The sequence below is a fragment of the Ambystoma mexicanum genome, chromosome 5p (genome assembly GCF_040938575.1).
Source record: "Ambystoma mexicanum isolate Mex_15411 chromosome 5p, UKY_AmexF1_1, whole genome shotgun sequence".
NCBI lineage: Eukaryota > Metazoa > Chordata > Amphibia > Caudata > Ambystomatidae > Ambystoma > Ambystoma mexicanum.
In genome coordinates, this window is record NC_090930.1 from 130042262 (window position 1) to 130060466 (window position 18205).

The 18205-nt window shown below is 46.1% G+C and overlaps 1 protein-coding gene across 1 annotated transcript in view; it reads right to left on the reverse strand.

Annotated features, from left to right (window-relative positions):
• Positions 1 to 18205, reverse strand: part of LOC138480782 (relaxin receptor 1-like) — a 583697-nt gene that overhangs the window by 109711 nt on the left and 455781 nt on the right. Inside the window, exons 11-13 of the mRNA XM_069612524.1 lie at positions 12571 to 12642; positions 6714 to 6785; positions 5995 to 6224 (exon numbers count right to left, since the gene is read on the reverse strand). Of these exons, the coding sequence (XP_069468625.1) occupies positions 5995 to 6224; positions 6714 to 6785; positions 12571 to 12642 (374 nt within the window). The remainder of the gene's footprint in view (positions 1 to 5994; positions 6225 to 6713; positions 6786 to 12570; positions 12643 to 18205) is intronic.

Consider the following 18205-nt stretch of genomic DNA (forward strand, 5'->3'; position numbering starts at 1 on the left):
CTTTTTGTACTCCCCTGAGTCTGTATTGCCTTCACCTGTGCTGTTTCTGTGCACCTGTGGCAGCTGCATTCACTTGACATGGCCCTTTACGGTTGGTTCGCGATGGTGTTATTTGCACCATGGCGGTAAGGTACTTAGCGGCCTCGGTGATGGCGTTAGGTGCATGTCCGCTTGGGTCGGCATTTGCGTACCTTTCCGCCATGGCGCTAAGTACGGTGTGGGCGGTCGCGTGCGCGCACCCTTAGCGCAGTTAGCGGCAGCGTTAACTACGATGCCGCTATTGGCATCGTAGTTTACGGTCACGAGTCATGATCGGACCTGGCGGAAAACGATGGCGGTAACCATTTACCGCCATCGTTTTTCACTTAGCGCCAGGGTCGTAATGAGGCCCACTGTCTTGCAAGGGTCAGCTAGGTTAGATGAATGCTGTAAAGGAATGAAACAACAACTACTATGTATCCTTCCATTAAACCATAAAAAGTCCATATATATATATAGCCAAAACTAAAAAGGAGAGAAAATAAAGGATGCAAAAAAAAGTGAGACAAAATTTTAAAAAACAGAGCGACACAAATAAGTGGAACTAAATGTAAAAAATTGAACATGATGGTAATAAAAGAACAAATTACTTATCCCTGATAATGTTCTTTCTGATGGATGTTCCTCCCACGTATTCCTCATCTTTGATATTCTCAGCTTGCAGCTTTGGACGTTTTTACTCAGCAAAGGGCGCAGTGCATCATCAAATATATGTCCCTTTGAGACTTCCATCATTCTCCCGACTATGACGACAACACTGCTATAAGTAGCATGAACCACGTCCATTGCCTCAGTTCTGTTTCCCCCACCCCCTCTATATGCACACCCATCTCGAAGGTTATTAACAACCCTACGTTAAAAGAGAGGACGTTTGAAGCAAATGTAAAATATGCTCAAAGATATAGGGGTAGGATGGGAGGGCGATGAGGAGTATGAGGTACATACATCAGAAAGAACATTACCATAACAGTACAGAACAGTAAGTAATTTGTTCTTCTAATGGATTGTGTCCTCCCACATATTCCTCATCTTTGACAGACTCCCATAGCAGTTTGTTAGATGGAGGTGGGAATGGAGAATTTATTTTTGATTCATATTATGTAGAACAGCCTTTCCAAACTTCGCCTCCTGGCCCGACACGAAACCCAGGCAGTAATGCTTGTTAAAGGAATGACACGAAGACCAAGTTTAAACTGGAGGGAACTCAGCCTCAGACGGGCCTCTGGCACCAGGAAAATGTAGGATGCCTTGAGACCGAGCAACCGCACAAAACCAAAGGCCAGTAGACCTTGGGCACTCTGAAACTTCATGTCCATCTGCACAATGATTTGAGCCCTCACCTCGGGTGGGGAAGCTTTCTTCGAGGATGCATCCAGGACCGCTTCAATAAACAAAAGCTTTTGGGAAGGTATCATGTTGGATTTCTTGAACTAGATGGAGAAGCCCAGCTTGTGTAGGGAGTGGCAAGTGATGCTGAGATTTTCCAGACCCTGTTAGGGAGAAGAAGCTCTGATCGGCCAATCATCCAGGTAGGGGTAAATGTGGATCCCTCCCCTCCTCAGACTTGCTGCCAACATCGCCATCAACTTGGTGAAGACCCTCAGGGCAAACGTGAGCCTAAATGGCAGAACCAAATTGAAAATGAGAACTGCCAATGGCGTATCGCAAGGGTCTTTCTGTGCTTGGGATGTACAGGCACATGAAAGTAAGCATTCTAAAAATCGATTGAAACCAACTAATGCTGGAGGTGACTGTTCAGGAGGATCTGCAAGAGCGTAACCATCTGGAACGTGTCCTTCCTTAGGGATTTCTTCAAGCATCTCAAGTCCAAGATGGGTCACAGTGCTCCATCCTTTTTGAGAATTAGAAAGGAAGAGGAGTACCATATTTGGTTCCTTTCTGCTACAGGTACCCATTATATCGCACCTTTCTCCTGTAAGAAAAGCGGATCCGGATTCCAACAGGATTGACTACTTGGAGGGTGATCCAGAGGTCTTTTCATGAATGGTAGGCCATAAACCTGCACTACAGGTTTTACTGCTTAAGCATCGGAAGTAAGCTTTGCCATTCTTCCACATGCTGTGTTCATCTGCCCCCACTACTGTTCTGTGGACAAAGGCCTCAGAGAGGTGTTGGTGCTGCAGATGGATTGGATGGCAGAGAGGTTGTGGCTGTTAGAGTGAGCTTACTCCCATGTCCTCGTCCACCACAAGGACATTTCCTTTGGCCTCTTTGTGCTCTTTGGCCTCTTGCCCTCCCACAGAGGAATAGTATGAAAAGGACAATCTCTCGAACTGTGAGAGGTCTCTTGTTTCTTCTGCGGTTGTTGTATCACTGCACTCAGCAACTTAGCCGGTGCCTTAGAGGACTGAAGCTCTCCAAGCTCTCATCAGACTATGATCCAACTAGCTGGGAACCATCAAATGGCATATCTCGAAGTCTTCTTTGAACATCTGGCGCAAGTCCTGCTGCCATCACCTGATTGACACTATCTGCCAAGTCCAAACCAGACTGTGATGACTGACACATCGCATCCTTGTCATGCTTGATGATGTTCGGGAAATCGTCCCTTTCTTCACCTTCAGAAAGGTGATCTTCAGCCATTGCTGCCACCGCCCATAAGGTAAATGTGTACTTTGCTAAAGCACATGTGGAATTAATGTACTTCAATGCCATTCTGTTTGTTGAAAACACCCTCTTCTCTAAGGCATGAAATTCCTTGTAGTGACTATCTAGAGGGATCGTAGGGTAAGCCGCTGCCCTAGATGTAGAAGCTGCCTGAACCACTAGACTTTCAGGAGTAGGATGTTTTGATAAGAAATCAGGATCCACAGCAGAGGGCCTGTACTTTCTTGTAAAGTACGTATTAACCGTGGGAGTAGTGCCTGGTTCCTTCCAATTCTACAGCACCCTGTTCCTCAAGGCCATATGGAACATTAGGACAGGGTCCTTTGGAGGACATTAATGTAATATATATGTCAGGCCATCCAGTTCATATGCAGCAACAGATCTTCTCCAGCCCAAGTATTCTGTCACCTTAACCATCACAAAAATGTATGATGCATCTGCATGTGCAGAAGGGTCTGGGTTGACAAAATCAACTTCAGGTGAGGTATCAAGACCACTAGCATCCTTCAAGTAATTTACAAGGTTCTGTTATCTGGACTCTATAGAGATTAACTCCTCAGGCACATTGGGAGTTCCAAACTCTAGGCCAAATGGAGGACTAATGTTATCCTCCTCCTCGTCCTCAAAAAATTGAGCCAGTGGACTTAAAAAAGTCCTCTCTTGCAAGAGGGCTGTAATCCTTTGAAATATTCATCATAGACGTCGATGGCTTAGACCTCGACAGTCTTGGTGTCGAAGGAGTAATGTGATTGCCCTAGAAGGAGGGGAGGATGGAGGCTTAGGCTTTGGTATGTATAGCAACTTGGACACTATCAACGCTTCTCGAGGAAGCTTTGCTCTTTTCCCCGGGCTCGTAGGCACACAAGCAGAAGCTTCAACTGACTCCCTGATGGCCTCATGAAGCACAACAATGGGGTCCAAAGCCCTATTCGGCTCTTCTGAAGGGGCGGCAGGGGCCATCTTCTCAAAAACCTTAATCATTTGGAGGTTAAATTCCTCCCATTCGGCTTTTGATGCCGATTTACCAGGGGAAACGTACCTATTTTCTATCGGGTGAGGAGTCTGAAGAAGAGCAAGATCTATGACGCCTCTTCTTCGACCTTTTATGGGAGGATGACGAGTGATGAGAAACACTTATCGACCAAGAGCGTGTACTATGTTCTGAGCGCTTTTTCTCTCACATAGGAAAAATGCTCCTCAACCTACTCTCATCCGAAGACCTTTTTTTTGGATGGATTAGTAGAAGGCAAATTGGATGGGGCCCTACCTAGGGCAAGCTTCCGCTTCCTCGCCTTCAAGGCCTCAACGGTCAATGACTGACAGGAGCCCCAATCATCGATCCTGTGAATGGTTCGAAGACCCCAAAGACATATCCGATGCGGATCAGTAAAAGACATTTCCGACCTGCAATCGGTGCATCTTGTAAAACCAGTCTTTGGAGTAGAAATCTTTGATGGATAGTCAAAACGCAATACGAAAAAATCACTTAGGCAATTTTGGGCTGTTTTGAAGCGTGCTGTGCATGCAGACAAATGGAAATGAGGCAACAGGCACGGCGCATGCTATTTATAACAGTGTCGACGTCATAGTCGGGAACGCAATGGTAGCTGCTGAGGGACATTGAGTCAATGTTGCACTGCACACTCTGCTGGGAAAAAATGTCCAAAGTTGTAAGCAGGATACCAGAGAATATCAAAGATGAGGTATACGTGGAAGCAAACTTTCCATTAGAAATGATCAAATTTTCTGACTTCCAAAAATGAAAGTAAGACAAAAAAATAGAGAAGACAGGGCAAGCAACAAGAGTCAAAATGGTGCTCAGTCAAACAATAAACATCAAATAAAAAACTAAATACAATACCAAACTAATAACACTAAGAATGATAAATCAAAGAAATGAGTTTCAATAAAATTATGCCATGCACCTAATTAAAACTTGCAAAAAGGGTTCATTCCACAAGAGACTCGAAAACAAATAATTGTGTTAAGTCAAGGAAAAACATATTATCAGAAAAGAAACAAGCACTAAGGCGTCATGTGTAGACTAAAGCAAGTTCAAGAGGGAATTGAATAGTGAGACATATGTGCGAAGTCTTGCGTGGGAAGATGTTTGAGTGAGGGACACATACCAGAAGGTTGAAAGTAAAGTGAGTGACTGACACAGGTTGAGATCTGTGGGGACGCGTTGCAAGGTTGAGTTGAAAAATCAAAGTTGGAGTACATGTTGGAAAACTGGGAGGCAAGAGGAAGGTTGAGTGGGAAGTAAATGTTTGGATAAGATGTGAGCGAAGGCTGAAGGCATGATAGAAGGTTGAGATGAAATGAATGGCAGGGTACATGTTGAAAGGCTGAGTGGGAAGAGAATGGAGGGAAATGCTGAAAAGGCACTGGTCAGGGAATGGTCAGACATATGTTGAACGGTGAGTGTGAAGTGTATGTTGGGGCCACACGCCGGAAGATAATGGTAGATCACATGTTGGAAGGAGAGGGGAAGAGTATAAGAGGTCACCTGCTGGACACTGGCTGGCACAGAGGATTAGAGCAGCCATGCTGGAAGGAATGGGAGGGACACATGATGGAAATGGTCGGAGGCAAGTGATTGGTGGGACACCCGTTGGAAGGGTGAGAGGAGGTTGAGAGGAGGGACGTGTGCTGTAAGGCTTGAGGGACGTGTGCTGTAAGGCTTGAGGGACGTGTGCTGTAAGGCTTGAAGGGATGAACATGTGAGGGCTCACATTTGAAATGATGTGAGAAAGGGAAAACTGGGATATGTGAGAAGGTGTGAAAAAGCAACCACTGTGATACCGCATGTGAGAAGGAAAATGTGAGGCACAGTGTGAACTATGTGACATATGAAAGAGAGTGACACATGTTGGAAACTGTAAGAAAGGAGGCTGTTGAGACAGACGTCAGACCTGTCTAGATGTAAGGGAGTCAAGCTGAAAAGAGCATTAAGCATTTGAGGAAAGGGGTAATTGACCAAGATCCACATTATAAGTAAGAGAAGGAAGGAATACTAGGTGAAATTTAAAGGCATAAGAGGTAGGATGCAGAAATTAATTGTACAAAAGCAAGGGGGTGGGGCGGTTAGCCAGATTTAAGCATAACAACTGGTAACATCGCAATATGAGAGGTAATTCAAATGATGAGATGGCATAATAAAGAGACACACTTGGCCATAAGACACAAATACAGGCAAGAGTACATTTTCCCTCCAGGAATTATGGAGCGGTGATGATCCCCAATAGCAGCGTTCATGTAGCACAGTCGACCTATCACCACGTAAACTCCCAGGCTGCACCTGGCGCTTCTGTCCGACTCACGTACAGCAGAGCGACTTGATGGACATGGTGTGCTGACAGTTCTCTGTGACAATGAAGGACCGCATGCAGATGACGAAGAGGTTCCCGAAGCAGGTGACGCAGGCCATCACCCAGACAAAGACCCGCAGGAGGATGTTGGCCAGGAGGTCTTCGAAGGAGGAGATGCCGTCGGTATTGGGCTTGCAAGCCCTGACGTGCGGGGCATAGCTGCAGTACTGGAACTTCTTGAAGTATCTACAGTGAGAGTCAAGGGAAAGATATGCTTTCTCATCAAGAGTCATGATTGAATGCAAAATTCTATACTTAATTAAGCAGTCACACCTACACTAGGGTGCCTAAGGAAGTCCATGCTGTCCATCAAAAGTGAGTTAACAGTGCAGTGTCCATCAATGATGTCCAGATGTTTGCTGCGGTCTGCACTTCCACTTTCTCAATATCAATGCAGGAGGTCAACGTGCTTAGAAAATGTGTATGTTGAGGCAGGTGTACACAGGCGTAAAAAGATATCATGAAAGAAAATTGGGGATTGCATTTGTCCACCACTAATTAATTAATTTTTCAATTTCTTTTTGGATCGTGCTTGTTTTATTTCCCGTCTGATTCCTGAAACTGGAGATACATATGCTTTCACAGCACAGCTATCTAGTGGCCTTTAAGATATACCCAGGCTTTTGTCTTTCTATCCCTTTCCCAGTGCATTCTGTGCATTATGTGGTTACTCACATGTGAGAGAGGTTTGTAAGCTTCGTAAACATCTGGTTGTTGATGTTGGGGATCTCCAAACCCTCAAGGCTCCTGCCAAAAGACAAAAATACAAATCATTAGTCAGTGTGGTGGCCGCTTAGAAATCTATGAGAACTTTACAGCATAGTGCAAACCTCCCAACAACAGTGACCACAAAATGCACTATAGGTTGAAGTCGAAGTGGAGAGAGGACAGGCGGAAAAGTTCTGGTACAAGTTGAAGAAGAACAGTTGGGTGTTCAGTATGCATCTGAACTGCATGCGGTCAAGTGTGGCGGCAGTGAGGTCTGAAGGCAGGAGTGTGAACGATGAAGAGTCCATCAATATTTGACATGCTCTTAGGCCTGCAGTTTACGGGAAGCCACACTTGGTCAAAGACAAGACCCTGTAAGATCTGCGTGACTTGCCTATCTACCAATCGGCTATCTGGTCTATCGTGCTACGTGTCAGCCTGGTCGCAGTGTGCAAAGGTGGCAGCATGCATCTCTACAGCCAGTAGATGAAACAGGGAATCAAACTCCACCAGGATATCAGAAGAAGGAAGCATCCATGATTATAGTGATAAGTCTGGGTCAGACCTTTGAGTAGGCCATACGGGTTCTACTGTGCTGGATTCCATAAAAGGAGACTCAAGAAAGTCAATTGAAATATAATGCATTCAGTTTCTTGAGTCTTCCTCTGTGGAGTGGTCTTTGTTTGTCTTTCCAAGGTTCACTAGTATTCTGGAGCTGCCAAGACAACGGAGCTCTGCGTGGACCTGGTGATGGAACGTGAATCTGTCAGTCCGCCTGCATGTCTCTCTCTGTGAAACACAATCACACGCAGTCTCCTACACAGCTCCAGACCAGGCTCTCACTGGTACAAGAACTGATTCTTGAACCAATAATCTGCATCACTTGCTAGCACCATTCTGCACAACAGTGCCAATGTGATGGAATGTACACATAGTTTAGTACCTCTCCCCAATACATTCAGCATACTTTTACAGCTGATTTATTGATGGGCAGGAATACACACAAATGTGTACATGCATGTATAGAATTTATGACATGCAACCCTAGCTGGGCAACTGATGAGTGCACATAGGGGGTGGGGTGCGCACAGTTGTAGGAGAGTTTGCTGTGTGGGCAGGGGAAGCATTGTTGGGTGGTCCACTCAGAGGTGGTAGTAGCAAGGTAGAGTGAAGCACTTGGCGAGATGTTCTTAAGCGACTGATATCCTCTGGTCCTGTCTGAAGTGCATGCAGGTGACCGGTCTGATGGGTGTTAGAAATTCGTTCCAGACACAGTGCGCGCAGCAGGAAAAGACCTGTTTTCTAGATCTTCACCTCTGCCAGTTCTTTTTCCCCCCAATCTGGCAATGTTTTAGCATGACCATGGCTTGGAAAGCGGTTCTGAAACTTGGGGCAGGTGTAAAGGACTTGGCATTGCAGGGGATTGGCAGCTGGCTCCATGCTGTGTTGGTCATCCTGGCGATGTGTATTTTGAAGCAGTCGATAGCAAGGCCGAAAGATTGTGCTCTGCATGAAACGTTGATAATCAATCCATTGATCTTCATTTCTGTCAGCCAATTCTGGACTTGGACATGTCAGCTGGTGTTTCCCAGGAGACAGACCCATTGATTTATATTGACTATTTCGAGCTACTCGTATTTCCAGAAAGCACCCTTATTTATAACCCCTTTACCACCCTCTCTATTTTTCTGGCATTCGGGCTTTAGCAACCGTGAGGGGGGTGCTTGTTAACTGAAAAATAAGATTGAGAGGTACCACCCAACTAGATGTCTTTGCTCTTCTGCAATGGGGCTCCTTAAAGTACCTAAGTATCAACGAGCCCGAGCAGGGGGTCGATCCTTCTCGGTATTGGCCCCGACTCTTTGGAATCGACTTCCGCTCCCGCTGAGATTGATGGAGGAGTACCTTCCCTTTCGGAAGGAACTTAAAACCCTTCTGTTCTAATATGTCTTGCCTGCTTATGCTGCTTGGGTTTTTGTTTTTATGCTTCTTCCTTAGTTTCGCTGGCATGATATGATTGGTTATTTACCCAGAGGTTTCTAAGCGCGAACCTGTGTTGCTTCGTGTCGCCTTGCTTCCAAGGCGAGCACATTGCCCCTGAGCTATCCTCCCGTGATAGGTGGTTTTAGCACCTAGATGCCTAAGTGCCTTAGTTGCGCTTTACACATTTCAGAACATTACATTGCATGCCATGCAGGCGGCATCCCTAGAAGACTGTGCATGGCCAAGAAGACCACCTGTGTTTCTGAGGACTTGCACGCCTTCCCGTCTACGCACTAAGTATCACGCATCTGCAGTATGGCCGCAATAATGGCTTCCAAGTCATGTGGTATGACACTGATATAGCCTGTTGATTTTGCGTCATCATGCATGGAGCTTGACTAAACCCGGCCAGGTTCTTCACGCGTCCTGTAGTCTTGAAGTGCTTCTCTCGGTGGAGTGATCTGCGGTCAGAAGACCTGCATCCAATTCTTGAATGACTCTCCTTCCTCCTCAAAGGCATTCAAGTAGCTTTCTTGGATGGGGTGGGTGCCAGTAAGTGGTGCTCCTTGGTTGTTAATACTTCTCATTCCTGTAAGTTAAGAATAGACAGGTTTCCTGGTCTTCCACAATCTGGATACTGATAGCAAGATGGTTCTCTGCTTCCAGCCAGTTGGCTCTGGTATTTGATATCTTGCTGTCTGCTTTCCCATTTAAAACATTTGGACATCCTGTTTCAGGTGTCAAGTTGTACATCTTTGCTCTGATTTCGGATGAGATGAGTATTGAAGCGACAAGCATGGCAAGGATTTCCAGAATACATGGATTTGGGAATATGTTTTGTGCCTAGTAGATGTTCCTTAAATCCTTCTATGTAATCCCAGGCAGTAGCATTCGAAAGATTAAGCTATTCGACTAAAATGTAAACAGAAACTGAATGCCTCCATTTACACAATATTTGGCTACTATACCAGGCCTTTAGTGCTATATGTGTGCACATCAAAGAACAGACCACAACTGGCAATAACTGACTAAACCAAATCGAAACGGAGAATAAAAGGGCAGCCCTGAAGCGATCATAATAGGCCAGAACCCCATGACAGGCTGTACTAGAAAAAACAATCACAAAGAAAAAAATACCGTAACAGAACAGAACCCGCCAAACTCAAAACGGCCACACTAGAACAAACCAGACCAGGCCAGGGGCCACAGAAGACGAGATCAGACCAGAGTAGAACAAAGAAAAGCACGGGAAAATAGGACATAACAGGTGATAACAGGCCATAGCAGGACATAACAGGTGGTAACAGAATAGGTGACAGCAGGCTATAACAGGCGATAACAGGCCATAGCAGGACATAACAGGTGGTAACAGAATAGGTGACAGCAGGCTATAACAGGTGATAACAGGGCATACCCAGACATAACAGATGATAACAGGCCATACCAGGTGGTAACAGGCCATACCAGGACATAACTAACACGCCATACCAGGACATAACAGAAGATAACAGGCCATACCAGGACATAACAGAAGATAACAGGCCATATCAGGAGGTAACAGGCCATTCCAGGACATAACAGGTGGTAACAGGCCATACCAGGACATAACAGAGGATAACAGGCCATACCAGGACGTAACAGGTGGTAACAGAATAGGTCACAGCAGGCTGTAACAAGTGATAACAGGCAATACCAGGACATAACAGAGGATAACAGAATAGGACACAGCAGGCCAGGATTACAGCATATTAGAGCAGAACAGAGAAAAGCATACTATAACAGCCCATAACAGAATAGAGGAGTATTGGACAATCATTGAGCAAACCCGCAAGAGACAACACAAGGCCAGATTATACCGGTACAAGCAGATGGAACCGATTATACAAGCACACTGCAAATAACAAGGTCAGAACACAACACATCAGAACAGGCCAAAGTGGAGCGGATATAAGAGAACAATAAGTGAAGAACAACAAAAAATCAACAGTTGACTCCAGTCAAGACCATTTCATAAAACACCAGAGTAGAGTAACACAACATAGTGATCAGAACAGAACTGAAAACAACAGGCCATATACATTCGTCCTCGAATGAATTAAATAGAACAGAACAGATTGGACAGAACAAGCCATAAAATAACTTGAACAGAAAATTCGATAATAAGCCGGATCATTATGTAAAGCCCAGCTAACTGGCTGCCCATGACGGTAGACTCAATCCATTGACATCCCACCAGCCTTCCTGTGCCTCCACTCCTCCCTGCCCGGCTGCCCATGACTGTAGACTCAATCCACTAACACCCGACCAGCCTTCCCGAGCCTCCACTCCTCCCTGCCTGGCTGCCCGTGACCGTAGACTCAATCCACTAACACCCCATGCGGCTTCCTGAGCCTCCACTCCTTCCTGCCTGGCTGCCTATGACCGTAGACTCAATCCACTAACACCCCACCAGCCTTCCTTAGCCTCCACTCCTCCCTGCCTGGCTGCCCGTGACCATAGACTCAATCCACTAAAACCCCATCAGCCTTCCTGAGTCTACGCTCCTCCCTGCCCGGCTGCCCATGACCATACACTCAATCCGCTAACACCCCACCAGCCTTCCTCGGCCTCCACTCCTCTCTGCCCGGCTGCCCATGATTGCAGGCTCAATCCACTAACACCCAACAGCCTTCCTGATCCTCCACTCCTCCTTATCCAGCTGCCCATGACTGTAGACTCAATCCACTAACACCCCACCAGCCTTCCTGGGACTCCACTCCTGCCTGCCCGGCTGCCCATGACCGTAGACTCAATCCACTAAAACCCCAACAGGTTTCCTGAGCGTACACTCCTCCCTGCCCGGCTGCCCATGACTGTAGACTCAATCCACTAACACCCGACCAGCCTTCCTGAGCCTCCACTCCTCCCTGCCTGGCTGCCCGTGACCGTAGACTCAATCCACTAACACCCCATGCGGCTTCCTGAGCCTCCACTCCTCCCTGCCTGGCTGCCTATGACCGTAGACTCAATCCACTAACACCCCACCAGCCTTCCTTAGCCTCCACTCCTCCCTGCCTGGCTGCCCATGACCATAGACTCAATCCACTAAAACCCCTTCAGCCTTCCTGAGTCTACGCTCCTCCCTGCCTGGCTGCCCATGACCATACACTCAATCTGCTAACACCCCACCAGCTTTCCTCGGCCTCCACTCCTCTCTGCCCGGCTGCCCATGATTGCAGGCTCAATCCACTAACACCCAACAGCCTTCCTGAGCCTCCACTCCTCCTTGTCCAGCTGCCCATGACTGTAGACTCAATCCACTAACACCCCACCAGCCTTCCTGGGACTCCACTCCTCCCTGCCCGGCTGCCCATGACCATACACTCAATCCGCTAACACCCCACCAGCCTTCCTCGGCCTCCACTCCTCTCTGTCCGGCTGCCCATGATTGCAGGCTCAATCCACTAACACCCAACAGCCTTCCTGAGCCTCCACTCCTCCTTGTCCAGCTGCCCATGACTGTAGACTCAATCCACTAACACCCCACCAGCCTTCCTGGGACTCCACTCCTCCCTGCCCGGCTGCCCATGACCGTAGACTCAATCCACTAACACCCCAACAGGCTTCCTGAGCGTACACTCCTCCCTGCCCGGCTGCCCATGACTGTAGACTCAATCCACTAACACCCCAACAGGCTTCCTGAGCGTACACTCCTCCCTGCCCGGCTGCCCATGACTGTAGACTCAATCCACTAACACCCCACCAGTCTTCCTGAGCCTCCACTACTCCCTGCCCGCCTAACCATTGAGCCTTGTCTGGACCGGTCCCTCGTTGAGAGGCTGTGATTTGCTTGTATACTCACAACGAGTGCAGGTGCGTCAGGGTGTCGAATTGGTCTTTGGAGATCTCTCTCAACGGGTTGAAAGAAATATTTCTGTGAAGAGAAGAGCATTAACATGAAGTAAAAGAACCGAAGTTCCTATTTCTTTAATTTAATTTTGTATTGTTTTAATGATTTTACAAGGTTCTAAATTAGCATTTATGTAGCGCGATGGCATCCGCATTGCACGGGGCAGTGGCACTGCTCGTGGAAATACAGACTATTCCAAATTAAAGAAACTATATTGAGATATTGTGCACAAAACCGTACTTGGCACAGCCAATCCATTCTTGTCCTCGTCTCTTGCAAAACCGTGAACCTACTAAGGCTCCAGCTCAGTCTTAGCTTTCCTACTCCAAATGCTCCTCTGTGCCTATCCATGGCCTTTTGCTGATTCAGAGCCCCACTTCTATATGTGTGCCACCTTTACTGTAAATATGCTCCTTGTGTGAGTCCTGAGCCTCCCTGATGATTGGCATGCCATGTCCTTGCGCTGGGGCTTCACCTATACAGCATACGCACTCATCCTCTCTTTGGACTTCACATCCCATGGCACCTAGGCAGCAACGTCAATAGTGAAGGGTCATGGGAGTTGGAGTCCAAAACATCTGCAGGGCTACATATAGAGTATACATAAGATAGATCTAGCATGACTCACCTCCCTTATACGTCACTCCAGATCGTGGAGATTTAAGTACTTACATCCCTTGTAGCACAGTCCCTGCACCATCTTGGGATGTCTCCTTCTGCCCTTGAGTGAGAGCACAAGTGAGTGAACCGAGTCAGTTTGCATATTAAGTGCCTTTGTAAAATTAATGCCGTCCAAGCACTAGCCTAACCTATCTGAGGAGGTTAAGGAAGAGCTGTGCATGTGGTTGGATCGAGCCTTCAGAATTTAAGCTCTGGGAAGCACTTCTAAAATCATTTTTTTTTTTAGAAAATTCCTATATTGTTCGTGTTAGATGTAAAGTGTGGCTTCTTAAACGGACTTGGGTAATTTAATTTATGTGTTTAATTTAACACATACATGAAAAGGTAATCAAGGCCTCCGTGCCACACAGTATCCACCAGATGTGTACCTAATCTCTCAATATTATTTATCAAAAATGCATAATTGTATTATATTGTTCAATGTGGTGTACATATTTCAAAAGACAATACATTGACAACTGGGCGTATTGCATAGCTATAAATCTACTCAATTCAACAGACACAAAAAACATCAATATTCAACATAAGACCCAAACAAAAAATAGATCCAACAGATATGTATAAAGAGCAGAGAAGCCCCTGGCACCTTGAATCTTGCTAGTCCTTTTATCCTATGACCTATCCCTTGTTTGCAGTGTCTTGATTGCTTCTTAAAAAGTTAGCATGGTGTGTCTAAAAAGCATTAGGTGATGCTCCTGCCAATCGCGACCTTCAACAGGACATAACCAGTTCTTTTGACAACCAAATGTGTTCCGGTATCTTGTGGTAGTAGTCAGGCGACTAGTGGGCTCTAGTGTGGACCACTAGTTTCATTGGTGTTCTCCAACTTAAACCTGTTCCTGAAATTTGCAAGAAGCTGTCTCCAAAATAATGTTAATAACCATAATATCCAGGAGGCCAATTGATGCTTGATGAACCTCACAAAGGTATCCCGGGCAGGTGGAAAGTTCTCTGCACTTTATACATATATGTTGGATCTATTTTTTGTTTGTGTCTTATGTTGAATATTGATATTTTTTGTGTCTCTTGAATTGAGTAGATTTATAGCCCACCTGCCACGAATGTCAGAGTCAATAGGAGACTGTGTGGAAGGAAACTTAAAGGATAAGGGGAGAAGAGACGGCAGTGCTTCATTTGTAAGTAAACCCGTCTAAGGGCCCAATGCCACGCAGGGGCGGCAGCTTGCAGCCCACCGCTCCCTCTACCCACTGCCCCGTCCCACTGCTGCTCCCGACAGTTTCAATAGATTTGAGATTGCAGCTGCGACTCCCAATAGCTCTTTGGGCGTCATGTGTACACGACCCATGGCATATCTGCGACTATCAAATACCAATGAAAATAACATAATTGTTGGTTCTTGAAATGTGACACCAAATGTATAACTGGTTATCTAAACACATCATCCTAATTACCCATGTCCTGTATAAGGGGCAAGTGTAACATTTTGATTGTCTAGCCACACAAAAGAGAAGAAATGTGCTGTCTTTATATGGTAAAGTGATGGACAAATGCAGACAAAGCATTACTGAACTGATTAACTTGCCTGTTAAACACCTAAGCAGGGTCATCTTCCAAAGGTCAGTACTCTGCGCAGGCACTCCTCCCTTAGCAGTGGCCTTTTCCCAGGCCTTGTCACTCTGGTGGCCTTGTTGACTGGTGACTGTTTTGTTGTCCTGTCTGTGCCTGGTGCTCATCTTCCACCACTAATACTCCTAGTGACTGTGTCGGACCTATTGTTCTAATGGGCCAGTGTGTGTTTAACACTTAGTTGGTGGCCTGGCGCTTGCCTGTCTATTGGTGTACCCTATTCTGGCTGCATACCAGAAGAAAAAGGGAAAATACCCTGTTTTTCTAGGCCCTGCCTGTGCCTGCTGAATGCTGCCTGCCTGCAAAGTTGCAGCAAAGCCAGCATCAGACTGACACTGGCACATGAACATACCCATCTATCTGCTGAACTAGGGTGAGGTACCTAGTACCATGGCTGTCTGGCTTCTGACTGAGTCTCCCACACTGCTGTGAACGTGCTACCAGTTGATCTAGTAGTGAATTGGCACCAACGACATGCACACTGACTAGTGCAGTATGCTGGCTTAAAAAGCATGAACAACCAGCTCTGTCACCTTCCAGCTCATCACTGCGCATGAAACTGAATAACAGCAGGAGCAGCGCTGGCGTGGCTCACACTTTTGTTGCTCATATGTTAATAACTGACAGTTAACAAATAAAGCTGCCAAAACACCCATAATAATTGAACTGAGGCTGAGATAATAAGTGGCAGTGCCCAGAAATAGATCCCGGAGCCCAGCCCTGGCAAATACCCCCACAAAATAAGCACTGAGAGACGGATTTAATTCCGCCCCTCAATGTGCAATGCATGTTTGCCAAAACCTTGAACTGGTGCGGAACTGTCTGCCTTGTGCCACTCAATGCAATGCAGTATATTAGGACATGTCACAACCAACACACAGGTTCACCATGGCATTAGGAGTGAACAAATGTAGCAAAGTGTAAACGAAAGGAGAGCATAAGCAGAATAAGACAGAAACGCAGTGGCCCAATGAAATGTGATGGATCGGGAGAGAAGGCATGACTCACCCTGATGTCTAATCTAGAGCTGGTAAGATAGTTCAGCAGGTTGAGTGCTCCCTGCTCCGACATGTGTATGACCTGAAGGTCGCAGGTTTGAATCCCTGCAAGGCCAGCTCAGCCTTTCATCTTTCCAAGGTCAATAAATGCATATCAATTTCGGTTGGGTGATATTGTATGTAAATATGTTCTCTGTAAAGCATTTTGGCAAAAGCGCTATATAAGTAAAACATTATCATTATCTACATATTGTTCCAGCGAGGGTACAAGATTCCACTTGAAAATATGGTAATTTTACACAAACAGAGCAATTGTGGCCACTAAGTGACAAGCTGCCCATGCCTCTCATATTGTAAATCAGGCAAATCAGACAAACACCTGTAAAGGGAATAGGCACGCATCCTAAGCGTGTCTTGAGTGACACGGATGCAAACCGGTAAAAAGGTGGTACGTTCCCCAAGGTTAGGGTCTAGTCGGGCGATTTATCAGTCTGTTTCTGATTTGCTGAGCTGTGTCATGCATCTCAGACAGACCATCTCCGAAAGGTCCTGATAATGGCATATGAGATGGCAAGAGTGTTTCATTTATTAATATTATTATTATTATTATTATTATTATTATTTGTAATAAGAGCTTCATGCCCATGGGCCTTAGAGTGCCAACAAAAAACAAACAAAAACGAATGACAAAGCAAAGGAAGAAAAAGCAGACAACAGAGATCAGAGAGGAGACAAAGAAGCAAGAAAGAGACGAGAACTAAAACAAATAAGTCTTAAGATTCTTTGTTTTTTAAAAAAAGTAGACAGCAAGCTGCGAATATAGAAAGGCAGGCTGTATAACAGAGATGGTCCCGCAATGCCGGTCAATGTGCGACTTGTTAGCTTGAGTTTTGCACGACCCACTTCCAGGCGTAAGGTGTCCTGAGAGCGAAGGACTTGTCTGGATTCTTGACGCTTGATCCGAGCAGTTAGGTAGTGTAAGGAAGGCATAGCATCAAAGCAAGATAGACAATTGATCACAGTTGAACAGTGTTTATTAAAATGGGAGAGATAAATGCCTAATCCAAACCTAAATCTAAGATGGGAGCAAACTACGACCATCAAATAATAATAATACAGTCCTCGTAGAGTCCAGGTAAAAAAAAAGGGCATATACTAAAAAAAAAAATATTGCCAATCCTTACCGCTATGGTACAAAATAGTGTGGTGTTATGTTTCGCAAGAAAAGAAAGAAGTGTTCACCAAATGATAAATCAGGAAGTTATGGCCGGGGTCTCCCTTCCCCACGTTTTTAGCACGGGACAAGGCAGGACTGCTGAGCACAGCACACTACACTCCTGGGCTTCTCCGGCACGAGCGTACAGTTTCCTTTCTCTATATCAGGGCCTTCTGTGCCCAAGTCTCTTCTCATGCAAAGTCTATTGCTTCAGAGGGCCTGATATGCCAAAAAAACAACAAAACAAACAGTTCCTTCTAGTAACCTTCATGTCGGGTGATTACTCTTCACCCAGGATCCCCCTGCGCTGGGCTACGATCCTTCTTTCAGTGTTAGCCTCTCAAAGCACTTGCCAATTTAAACAGATGGTTCCAAAGGGCGATAATGTCTTCTGTGGCAAGTGTGTGCTTCACAATATCGCAGTTTGCACAGCGTGCCCCTCAGCTGGGCGCAAACGCCAATTTCACAATTTCTACAATGTGTCAAGGACGTTCCATTGTACAAGGGGTTTGACTTGACCCTTGTATGACCACCTAGACACCCACCTCACACTGGCCTTCTCTATGGCCTCTTGTTTCTTGTAGTTTCACTATATTTCAGTTGAATACTTTCTTTGTTCAGTAGAGGGTGTACCAGCCAGAGACCTTTGAATGAGCACCCACGTAGCGCCGTACCACTCTATCTCTGATACCAAGTTAGTTCACAAAAGACCTCTGTATCTTAATCTTGTTACTGTTGCCACTGCCACTTTGAGCCAAACACAGTCCGGCCTACTATCAGGTTCTTCTGACTCACCAGCTGTGCTGAACTCGTTGGTGTTTCTTTTGCCACTGGAATCGAGGATGGTACCACAATGGCAACCATGTCCCACCGCCCTGGCTATCAGTGCGGGAGGGTTCCATGTACCAGTGACATCCATCACACCATTTGCTAGCTGCAATTCCCAGTCTTATGTTTCTTTTGTTGGAGGCTTTGCGGTTCTGGGTTGAAAAGGGCATGGACGACTCCTTCCTTGATGTCCTTTCAGGTCTCGCCACCTTTCTCCTCCATTTGAACTGCCTTCCTGGAATAATTGCTTCCTCGTGCATTCAGCCTTGCTCAGAGC